The sequence below is a fragment of the Takifugu flavidus genome, chromosome 21 (genome assembly GCF_003711565.1).
Source record: "Takifugu flavidus isolate HTHZ2018 chromosome 21, ASM371156v2, whole genome shotgun sequence".
NCBI lineage: Eukaryota > Metazoa > Chordata > Actinopteri > Tetraodontiformes > Tetraodontidae > Takifugu > Takifugu flavidus.
The window spans coordinates 11,487,456-11,499,865 of NC_079540.1; the positions used below are offsets into that span (position 1 = coordinate 11,487,456).

The following is a 12,410-nucleotide window of genomic DNA, read 5'->3' on the forward strand; positions in this document are numbered from 1 at the left end:
GGTGGGCGGGGCTTCTGCAAAGAACACCTGAGAAGGAGTCAGACAGCGTTTGCGTGTTTACCCAGAGACGCTGTGTTCTGGCGTTTGTGCCTCTTTCCCATCACGCCGCTGCGGCGCTGCCCCTCGCCGCCTGATTCTTCACTCTCTGTTAGCGCTCAGGCTCCTTTCATGTTGAACAACTTTGACAAATCACATTATGGCGTGCGTGCTAACTCCGGGGGAACTGTATAGATCGTGCTGACAGGCAGAACGCAGGCAGAGAATGGACCTTTTTCTCCTCTTCCCTTCTGCTGCAGCTAACTGTCAACTCCAGCAGGCTCTTCATCAGCGGACGAAGACGAGCACATCATCAAATCCAGGATGAGGACTGAAGAAGCTGCATTTCTCTGGATGACGGAGCAGAAATCTAAATGATGACAGTCCTGCTACTATATAACAGAGAACCACTGACCTCTGATCCCAGAACTTTGATCCTCTATCTGAATAACCCCACGCCACCAAGTTGGATATGTGTTCTGTCAATCCAGAAAAATCTAATTCCTTACACCCGTGAAGCCCCAAAACAGCCGTTGCTGCTGAGGCAGTCCAGGTCTGGGGGTCAGAATCAGACTCCGAATGTTCCGTCCTGAGGTGGTTCTCTGTCCTGATGTTACGAGCATGGTTCTGACAGCTGGAAACAACCAACAACAGCTCTTTCCACATTAGCTACAAATGTCACGGTCGGCATTCTGCAATGACTTATTCAGCCACGGTTTTAGCTTGTCTAGCTAGGCTAAGCTAGGCTAGGCTAGTGCATCTGTGCACGTAAACAAAGGTCTCCTTTAAAGAAGACGGAGCAGCATGATGAACACATGCTAATCACGCCCTGATTGATTGCAGATGGATCTGGGTCAGTGTTTATCAGGCTGTGAGGTGGAACCACGGCTGAGTGGCGCCGCGAGCTCACACACAGGATTGTTTCTTCGTCTTCTCAATTGTGTTTTATTCAAAGGGTTATGGTCCCCCGCTTGTCAAAGCGGTTCCATCAGACTAATCCTGCACTGTCGACGCCTCGGCACCCAGAACTGAGACAGAAGGAGGGGTGGGCCGCTCAACTTTTGTCTCGGGCCCTAAAGGGCTGTCAGCGCCAGCGACACGCATGCAAGACTCATGCTGCCTTTCTTTTACGCACATTCCAGAGCTTATGCAAGCGCTGCAAAAACAACATTACCTCCAGTGATGTTCATGATAAATTTGTCTGAAAACGACAGATTTGGACCACCTGACCTTTGACCTTGACCCAGAGCTGTGGCCAGTTGATTTAGATCCTGGTTCCGTGCAAATCCAACCTCAGCTTCTGTTTCAGAGCAGAGAATCTGGAACTTTTTCCTCCAGCTGAATTGAAAATGTCCCATGGCAGCCTGTTTTTTTCCGTTGGACAATGTGGACGGTCAATGGGGACAGGAAGTGCGGAGCCTGACTCGACTTTGGAAGATGTTCTTGACTTTGGGTCAGCCTTGATGAAAGTGTCAGCTGCTGCATATGGATGCACGTCTGGAGCTCCATATGTGTCTTTTAACAATTCAAATCAGCCAATCTGCCGGACGCCGCGGCAACGCAGCCCTGCTGCTAACAGAGGAGCTGTCAACGCCGCCACAACCTCAGCGCACCGCTTCAACTCCCTGCTGGGAAGATCAGCCATCAACAGACAAGAATTCCGGGAATGTTGTCATGGATGAAACGTCCTAAACTGTCCGAAAATACTCAATATTCCTGATTTTGCTCTTTAAAGTCTGAAGGCAGAGAAACCCAAAGTGATTGTTTGTCCTATATTCTTTATTTTTTGGGGAGATTATGAGAGCAGGTTGATGGGAGCAGCAGAAATTGGTGTAAAAATCTGACATTTTTTCCTGTGAGCTGACGAAGAAACAAGATTCCTCACGCAAGAGGCAACAACACAACCTCCTAATTCCCCAGTATAAACGCTCAGCTGGGTCCGTAATAAAAGGATTCTATATAAATAAATAAATAAATAAATGCAAACGCTTTTTCTAATGTCGGCTGGTAGAAACCAGGATTGAACTGTGACCTGTCTTAATCTGACACCCTCATTAACGATCCAATCAAACTCAGATTAATTCAAATCAGGCCTCATCAGGGCTCAGGGGTCAAGGGTCAGGGGTCAGGGGGTCTCCACACTTCCTCAATAAAGCTGCTAAGTGGGAACTTACATTCCTCTGCTGGATCAAAAGATCCTGTACACCTGTCGGTACCAAGATCACTTCCAGATTCCATAAAGGATCCTTTATTTCTGCATGTGCAGTGTCCATGGCACACACACACACACACACACACACACACAAGCTCTAATTGGCACGTTCACTGAGCAGTAAAAGGCTCTACAGCCTACAGCTGTACAGAACGCATGGTTGCATCTGGGGTTATAAATCAGACAGACAGAAAAAACTATAATCCGCAGCTTAATCCGCTTGAGTCAAGACGTTGCTAAAATCAGGCCAGTTTGTGCGTGAACCGTTGTTACATGTTTGAGGCTCTGACAGACGGACAAGATGAAACTCTGACACACACACCACACACACACACATTCCATCAGCAAACAGATTTCTGCTTAAACAGGGGTCAGAGGTCGCAGTGCATATTTATGATCAGGCTTATATTAAGGCATCACGGGAGCTGGTGCAGAACTCCGTCTGACCCACAGAAGAGCCAGTGAGCCGATGGCCACCTCCCTCTGGGCCGTAACTCCAAAGGATTCCTGACATTCCAGAGGCAGCGAGCAGAGCAGCCGTCGGCAGGAACACCGAAAACATTCCTGCTCCCAGCAAGTCGCTCACACTTTGCTTTCACTTTCTCAGCTCCTCTGCCTGACACACTTAGCCACTTTTAAAACTTTGCAGCCTTGTCACCGCCTCGCCTGCGGAATGTTTTTGACACACACATTGTGTCTGCACATGCAGGGTGTGAGAGCGGTTGCCTGGCAACAGCTGCTGTAAGTGAGACAGGCCAGACATGTGCTGGCGGAGCAGATGTTGGCAGGAATGTCTAAAAGTGGAACATTTGGGAGGGAGACGCGACGCCGTCATGACTTAAAGGCTTCATCTGAAAAGCATAAACAGCCTCAGATCTCAGCCCGCTGCAGTCGCGTCAGCGTCAATCTGACGTTGACACGTCAACAACAACTCAACCACAACATGAGCGACGTTTGTTGGACTGTTGAAACACAGAGCTCATTTTTGTTTCAAGCCATTTTCCCTGGCAGTTTCAACATCATGATGAACACCTAAGAACAGGCAACACAGCTGCGACAGCTGCAACGATGCTGCGACACAGCTGCAACGATGCTGCGACACAGCTGCAGCACAGCTGCAATGATGCTGCGACACAGCTGCAGCACAGCTGCAACGATGCTGCGACACAGCTGCAACGATGCTGCGACAATGTACATCTGTTTATTGACATGTTAAAAGTGTTTCAAAAGTTAGGGAACTACAGCCAAGAAACCTTTTTATTGAAGTTTTATTTTTATTTGAACTGGAGTAGTAAGAAATTCAGGTAAAAAGTTCACACACACACACACACACACACACACCCACACACACACACCCACCCACCCACCCACCCCCCCCCACACACACACCCACACACTCACACACACACACACACCCACCCACCCACCCACCCCCCCCCACACACACACACACACACACCCACACCCACATACACACACACACACACACACTCACACACACACACACACACACAGGTTCACTATTTGGGGCGATTGTGTTCAGTTTCATCCAAATGTGTTCACATTGTCCTGAGTTATGAAGGCCATAAAGCAAACAAAATGATCTGGATCAGAATCAGGATCCAGACTCTGAACCCACGTACGGGGGTCCTACCTTGCAGCCCTCGCATGCACTGACGCCATAGTGGTACCCAGAGGACTTATCCTGGCAGACGAAGCAGGGCTTGTAGACTCTGGGAGGGGGCGGCGGCGACGGCGGGCTGGGGACCAGCTCCTCGGAACTGGTGCTCTGGGTCTCGATGGCTGCCAGAGAAACAAAGGAGAGGAGAGACGATGAAGGAGGGAGAGGAAGCTCGGGCTGCTCTCCTGGCGCCCGCAGCAGCCACCTTAGCGGCCCGCCACTCCGACAGGTGTCAAACCGTTTCAGCGCTTTAGCCAATTATTTGGATAAGTCTCTCAACACGTCGGTTTCTATCAGAGGTGAACAAGCGATACCTGAGGTGAGAGCGTGCACGGACGCCACTGCTGGCCACATGCACATTACCTTCCTGCTGAGAAAATGGAGAGCAGTGTCTGCAGGATCTCCGCTGATTCGATTACTTTCTTCCGCACTTCAGCGTAAACTCAATTACTGATGTAAGAGACACGCTCTCCTAATTACTGGACCCTCGTCCCTGCCTGGAATTCCCTGGTGGTTTAATCTAATCTTCCGCTCGTTTACCCCGAGCTTTGTTTTCTTCTTCTTTGCGTGTCTGCTTGTAGGATCTGCAGACTTTGAGCTGATCTGCGAGGGGGCGAGCGACACCTCGGATGAGGAAGAGAGAAGCCCAGCAGGGTTAATGAGACGATTTACGAAGCCCTCCGTTCTGACTCTTATCTCTGTCTGAGGAGGAGAAGTTTCCACCGCTCGTTACCAAACAGCGACAGCAGCAACTTCTTCAAAGTTGAAAGGATCTTTAGTAGAGTTGCATAAACTGACATAATGGTGCTGTTCGCTGGTTTCGACCCGCTGGTCGGGATTTTAGCTGCTTCTGAGGGAAAACAGCTTCACTTCATGGAGGTGTTTCATGGGGGTGACCTGCTTTCACCCCCCCAGCACAGACGCTCCCACTTCAAGTCGGTCAGCTCGCTGCTCTAAATAGGCTCCATAGTTCCCCTTGTTGCTGGCAGGCAGCAATCATCTCCGAGGATGATTAATAAAGTCGCTCCAATGAAACTATGTTGCTCAGACAGAACAGGGACTTACTGACACGAAGCCGATACACAAAGGTGCAAAAGTTACAGGTTGAAACACAAAACTTTGTTAAGTACGTAGTTGAAACAAGGCTGGAAGTTGCTGTTATTATTCCTGCTGCTTTGTTACAGGACAAAGATAATCGCAGATATTTCGCAGTCATTCAGATAAAAGTGTTGAGTTGCTGTGTTGTTGACAGTTGCTGTGCTGAGGCTGCAGGTTGCTCATCCAAAGAAACACGAGGTTGCTGTAATAACTCAAGTTGCTCAGATTAAGCTGTAATCAGATAGGATCAGCTCCGTTGCTGCAATATCATCCAACATGTTGCTCAGCTCAGAGGAGGACGGCAGTTTCTTCCTGCTTCTCCTGACTCTGATCGGAGGAAAATGCCGTCTGACCTGCCTTCAGAGCAACTGGTGACGGCTCAGTGTGTGTGTGTGTGTGTGTGTTTGTGTGTGCGCACACTGCGGTCCCCTCTCAGGTGCAGAGGAGCCTTTTTCCATTTTCTGCGTGATTAAACTTGGAGTCGCAGCGGCTGCGTGTTCGCACACAGAAGCTCCGTCAGGAGGATAAAGGCTGATGACAGATCAGTGTCACAGCTTCCGAACAGGCGGGAAAAGAGAGGCGCGGCGGCCGAAGCCTTCGCCTCTGGCTGAACCTGCCGCTGGGGTCAAACAGGAGAGCACACACTCCCAGCTGGAGCCCAGTGAAAGCGGCTGGTCTGATTGGCAGGGCATATATGCCGAGCTCAAATTTAGCATTTCTAAAGTTTGTAGGCCAGTAAACAGATCTAATCCTCATGGAGCCGCTCTCCTGTGGTCCTCCCATCCAGAAATGCATCAGGAAGATCTCAGAAATGAGCTCTAACTTAACCTCTTCTAGTAAATGAAAACACCCCAGTCAGCTTTCAGTCAGCTTTAACTAGCTGTGGCAGCTAATTAGCCTAGCCCAAATGAGTGATGTGAATCTCCAGATTCTTATTAGAGATGTAATTTTACAAGCAGCCCCATAGGTTACTCTGCCTGGACTAATGTCATTAATGTCTTCGGAAAACATTCACTATTTTCATTTGGGTTGAAGCTTATTTTCCTGTTGTTGGTGGGAGAATCCTGGAGGGGTAAAAGGAAAATGTGTCCACCTCCTCCTGCCCCACTCAGCCAGGCTGGAAGTGTTTTTCCTGCAGGACTACATCGCTCACGTCCAGCCGGCCAAGTCAGAGGAAATGGTCAGAGTTCACCCAGAGTCCACCGACGCGAAGCAGCTCTGCGTTTGGACCAGACCCGCTTCAGAAGCTCTGGAGGAAAGACGGTAAACGGGGAGGAGCTGAAGTGTTTGACCTTCTATCGGCTGGAAAAGAGGAGCTGCTTCCAAAAAGAACCTTTAAAGCTACTAAGTCTGAAACCTGAGAGAAATATCGCATCAAAATCAAATACTGGTCTTGAAGAAGTATCACATGTACTTCTGAAGAGAAATGAAAGTACAGTAAACCTGCGGAGAGATCAAACAAGGGGATCTAAGGTTGTCACGTGACCAACACCCCGACCCCTTTAGAAACGTCGCAGTGACCTCCAGGGCCACAGCAGAGACCAGGTCAAACAACAGGACAGGAAGCAGCGTGGACGTCAAGGGTCCACTTCAAAGATTCCTCCAGGAACGTGATCACACAAACAAAGAGCGTAGAAGTGGACGGAGAGAAATGAGGCGTTTGAAGTCTGCAGGAAACCATCCCGCCAAGTTCTCATGAAGCAGAGAGGAAAACGGAGGCGTGGAGGGAAACGGAGCTTCAAGTGAAGTGGGACTGTATCTGTGACAATGACCCTGGACCCTGGACCCTGGACCCTGGACCACAGACTGACCTCACTGATGACTGACTGAATACAGTCAGAGAGGTTCTGGACCGGCCTGAACGCGTCCACGGGAAAGCCGTGACATCAGACACAGAACATGGTTCTGCTCATGGCGGCTGGCCCGCGCCGGCCTCAGAGGGGGCAGAGCCTTGGACCTCTGCTTTCTGTCTCCAGAACAGTCGGAACAAACCAAAGAGGGTTCTGGTAGCTGATTTACGACCAGCATTACTATGACCTGGATGACCGAGAACCTTCACAGACATACAAAGCAAAATGGGGAATTTCTAAATTCAAATGTTCAACATTCAATTTGAAAATTGACCAGAATCTGGACCTAATCTACAGTAATCAAATCAATGTTATATGAACATTCACGGTAATTCTTTTAATTACACTTCAGTTCGCTGAGGTTGAGAAGCTCTGTAAACAACAAACATCGGAACATTTGAACTTCAGCAGCATTATGAATCAGGCTGATGTTTCTCTTCTGCAGCTCGACCCAGATTCCTGATGAACACACACACGCACGCACGTGCGCGCCTGGTTGCCGTGGAGCTGCAGGTGTGTGACACATGAAGGTCACCATTACCGCAAAAGAAAGAAAATCACCGTGGCGACAGAAAGCGTACTGATGTTCTGCACTGAAACTGGTTCTGCGTGGAGCACAGACAGACGGCTGCGTTCCTGTTCTCCATAGAACGCTCCTGTGGAACAGAGGGGTGGAACCCAGCATCATGGGGGCCTGCAGCCACACCTCTTCAATATGAGCTGATAAAGGCCATAAAAGTGCTTCTGTCTGTCAAAGAATCACTACAAATGTGGGGCTCTTCTCACAAACCACCGATCAAAAGGTTGAAATACGCCATGTTGTGAGTAAAATCTGCAGAGGGGCCGAGGTGGGGCCCCGGCGGGACCCCTGACCCCATCCTGGCTACACTCTCAAACACGCCTGCTGTCCCACACACGTCCCTCATGGCTCTGAAGCTCCTCCGCTGTTAAATTAGCTGCAGTTTAAGCTGCTGACGGCCTTTCGTGTCATATCGGAGGAGCTTCGGCCTTCGAGACAAAAGGGCGGTGGCGCCACTCATAGGCTGCGTCTGATTATCTGTTGGTCTGGTTCGATGTTTTCCAGCGTGGAAACGTGTGTTTCCTTCACCACAAAGCGCGTTTTATCAGCGTAAAGAAGCCCTTGATCATTCTTAATTAACGTCTAAACTGGAAGAGGAAGTGCTTTAATGGTCGGTCTGTTGTCAATGCGGCTAATTAGCACCCAGGAGGTTTGCATTATCCCCCACAAATAAATGAATAAAGCTGCATCTCAGCGACCCTGCGAGAGGCGTTTTCAAAGCAAAGCTTGATTTAAACAGCGGTGAAGAGCAGCGGCGGCGGCAGCGGCGCTTGACCAGCGGCTGAGAAGATTCAGAACATCAAGAGCAGCTTTAAAGATGCCGAACGTTCACGTGCAGCTTCTGCTGAGCTTTTTGTTTTAAGTGATGCTGGATTTCACTTTTACAGCAGGAAACATGTTATTAATAAATAATGAGAAGAAATCAAATAAAATTCTGCCGCTGCAGTTTTCCAGTTAATTCTGCACTTTTCAGTCGGTTTGGACTGAAGGTGGAGATCTGTGGAAAATCTAGTGCACGTTACAAGTCTGGGAGCACCTCCAACAAACTGAGCAGCGCCTGTGGTCAAACTCCAATTATTTTCTCTAAAAATTGAGGTTACATTTATATCAGGATTGTAAATCATGTCCTTTATTATGGACATCAAGAATTTCATGATAAATAAATTAAAGAGATTTTAATGATGAATAAAAGACGTCAGCGGTTATTGAGGACATAGCGGTTTGCATTTTTAAACCTTTTTAAACAGTTATATGTTTAACGTTCGGAAAGAATTAGCAAATTAACAAATTCAAAGACATTTTAAGCCTCTGATGTATTTAAACTTCATTTTTCTTCTCCTCAAAATACAAAATAACCATTTTAAAATGACACAATCACATCTGAGATAAATGTTGAGTAGAACCTCTGAGCATCATGAACATCAGGAAATGATTATTATTATTATTTTTAAATAACTAAAATCCTGCTCAGACTAAAATCTGAAATTTTAACCATTTCTGAAATGAGTTTCATCCTTGTTGTGGTTGCTGGGCAGAAAAACCGTTGGCTTTAAAGACATCACGGTAAAGTTTAATTTGCTGACTATTTTAAAAAGCCCTTTTGCGGGAGTGCCCCATGAGCAAACACTGATGAGGCTGATCAGATCGACCAGAGGCTTCAGATATTTTCCATTTTCCACTGATCTCTGGTTGATTTGCGGTTGTCGAACTTGGACGCAGTTTCTCACAGTTGTGATATTTTTATTTGCGCCATCTGACCACTTTTTTTCTTCGACTTAAACGTGCAGCTCTGAGCTCGGTTTCAAACCCAGACAGGGGTTGTCGGGTTCCGATGGCCGCTCGGCTCATCTTGGGGGGGGGGGGGGTCATTTGTCTGAATCAGTGTCAGCGGCGCAGGTCTCGGCTCGTCAGGCCGCCCCGCCTGCGCTGCGCGGCCGGTGCGGGAGGTGAGGCGTGTTTAGCCTCCGCATTCCTGCAGCCTGTTGGGGGATCAGACAGCAGCAGCTCCGAGGCTGAAATATGACTTTTGGGAGAAGAGTTTGCTCTCGCATCCACATCTAACTGGGCCCCTCTGGAGAGACAAGCGCCAGAATCTTTCAGCATTTTTCACGTCAGCACAAAAATGTTGCTTCATTCCTTTAAAATGAGGCGCCTAATATCATCACATGTCAGCAGTCACGCAGGCCCAGAGTTGTGGGGTCTCAGCTGGAGCAAACGACAGCAGCAGCAGCAACAACAACAACAAAACAAACAAACAAGAACAGCAACAAGAAGAACACATGATGAAGTTGGACCTACAGTACGCGCTCCGGCGGTGCTGCCACTCTCTGTGCGCCAGTCCGCTGATGCAGGCTTTCAGAGCCTTCTCCTGCAGCATGCAGGAGGACGGGCTGGACGTGTAGAAATCCAGCATCTGCCCGGGACTCACGGCCAGCACATCCATGCAGTCGAACATGGTGACGGCGCCTCGTTCAGCCGCTCTTGTGCGTTACGGATAAAAAAATCGCCGGCATAAGCGCACACAACTCCATCAAAACTCTGTTTACTCCCCCCCTCCTCCCCCTCTTCCTCCTCTTCTCCTTTTTCTTCTTGGCTCCGCAGCTCCGGCTCCTTTTGGTTCGTCCCGCACCGGGATCAGGAATTATTTGGGACGTAAATGCTCTAAGACCTCATCTGAGAACCATCTTCGCTCAGCCGGTGCGGCTACAGACGCGTGGACGGGACTCCTCCGCAACAAAAACACAAATATGATCCCGTTTCCACGGACTCCGTCCGTGCTGCCGACGGCGGAGCGAGCGGCCACAGAGCGCGTCTGATGCGGAGAATCTTTCTGTTGTTTTAAGCAAAAACGACGCGGACGGTGTTTAAAAGCTCACGCGCTTCCTCTCCGATGACGAACGGCTCCTCCGTCCCCCCGTGCAGCTCATTTCCAACTAGTTTTGCCAGAGAGAATGAAAGATTGAATTGCCTAATATATGCGAGTGAACTTTGCGTGAACCTTCCGAGGCTGCTGACCTTCAAATGACCCAGGCGCGTTGACATCACTGCAGCTCCGCAGCGCAGGACGAGGCGGAGAGGAGAAACGCAGGACGGAAAATAAGAAAAAGATCTCGTTTCTCTCCTTTTCTCTCTTTTTAGGAACTAATCTTATAGAGAAATGTTCCTAAATCTGAATGCATAGCTCGTTTTTGGTTTTAAAGAGGTAATTGCGCGTTTTTTACGCAGCAAACGCGGCGTTCCTTCAGGAAAAATGAGCTTAAAAGAGTTCAAAGATGTATTTTAACACCCTGGTCAAACTCACAGGTTCAGCTTAGTAAATATGCAAATAAGTCTTCCTCTTTAGTTTGTGTTTTTCTGTGTCGATGTGAAGTGTCGATGTGAAAGATAAAAACTTTATTTTGACATTTCTGGAACTTCCTGCTCGCTTCTGTCTCCTCAGGCAGACACAATGGGAACAATGGGGCCGCTGACATTTTTACTGGGTTTGGACTCAGCTGAACTTGTGTCATAAATGAACCATTTAAATATGAAACCCCCATGAATGGAACCATCAGGAGTGGAGTCACTGGATAAAGACGCTCAGAACCAGTTCACCAAACCAGTTACATGGATGTCAGGATGAACCAGGACCTCCCAGCAAGTTAATGGCTACACTGGAACAGGAACGGAACATAAATGCACTGGTTATTCCTGTTAAGGCTAAAACTAATGAATATTTGGATGTATTTCAGCTCCTTCAACATTTCAGAAGTTTGTTTGGGTTTCTTTTCATAATTTCAGAATATTTTTTACAGATTTTTTTTACAGAAGTCGTGGAGGATTTTTCTTTCGTTCCTCCTCCACCAGCTTTTTTCCTCTTTGAGGTTTTATTCCATTTGAATGCAGCAGCGTTGAAAGACGAGACCAGAATATTGTTTTTGCAGGATCCGGTTTGATAGTCATGACAACACTCTCCTGAGTTTCTAAACCGGAGTTCATCGGCTGTATCAGACCCAAGAAAAGACGGGTGGAAAATATCACACAGGAGAGTCCAGCATGGAAAAAACCAGTACGAGCAGCCCGGCTGTGGGCTGGAACTTTTTCAGTAAAATTCACTTCAGCCAGGAACATTTCTTAGAGAGCTTTGTAGGTTTTCTAGACAGATGATGAGGAAAAGTGATCAGGTTAAGAACAAATCAATAATTAAAGTGATCAAAATGCTGGGATTAGCTCCCATTAAGAGCTCCCAGTACAGTAAAATGTGGCATTTGTGGGAAACCACAAACGACGACGTTTTTGGAAGTTTCTCCTGCAGTTCGTTTGACCAAACTGACCCGATGAAAGATTTTCTTTTCCATCCTGTGACGTGATCCTGCATATTTAAACACAGACATCGCGTCGAAGAACTCGCTGACTTGACATAGGTGAACAGATATAATTGACACGTAAACACAGGACAGCGGTCTGTGAACGCACCCCTGAGGGACTCCACAAATGAGCTTCCTGATCTCTCACTTCATCTCTTCAGCAGTGAAGCAGAAGTTTGTTTTAACACACAATCCTGCAGCCCGAACACATCAGAGAAAACAAGTGCTCAAGTGGAGAGAGTGAAAATGAAAACTCCACGCTGGCTTTGAAAGCAGCACATCAGGCCCTCGGCTTCATCATTAAACATTCATCCTCCTCACAACATGGACGCCGTCAGTGGGTCATCAGACTGGAGTTTGTGCCTGACGTAGTGGTGACTGTAAAGTTGCAGGACTAAGCCTGTTTATTGAACCCTGATTAATCGTTTCATCAAAGTGTCAAAGGTCAGATCTGCTTTATTGTGCTGCTCTTGGAAGACGCAGGTGGTGTTAAAGGCTCGAGCGGCCTGCTGCTGCCTCATGGTCTCTGCTCGGTTCCACGTGGTGAGAACCTCCCACAGAGCTGCGGGATGGTGCGTGATGGAAAAGCAGGAGATCCACAGGTGGA

General features: G+C 48.1%; 1 protein-coding gene across 4 annotated transcripts in view; it reads right to left on the reverse strand.

Moving 5' to 3' along the window:
- The window catches only part of LOC130518438 (retinoic acid receptor beta-like), a 66,045-nt gene that overhangs the window by 20,889 nt on the left and 32,746 nt on the right, over positions 1-12,410 (reverse strand). For 3 of the 4 annotated variants that reach the window (XR_008948029.1, XM_057021043.1, XM_057021045.1), the window contains exon 3: positions 3,903-4,051. Coding sequence is in view for 3 of the 4 variants with exons in the window: in XM_057021043.1 (XP_056877023.1) it covers positions 3,903-4,051 (149 nt within the window). In the remaining variant the exon portion in view is untranslated. Of the gene's footprint in view, positions 1-3,902; positions 4,052-9,755; positions 10,461-12,410 lie in introns of those variants that run through there. The other variant, XM_057021044.1, reaches the window with a different exon arrangement.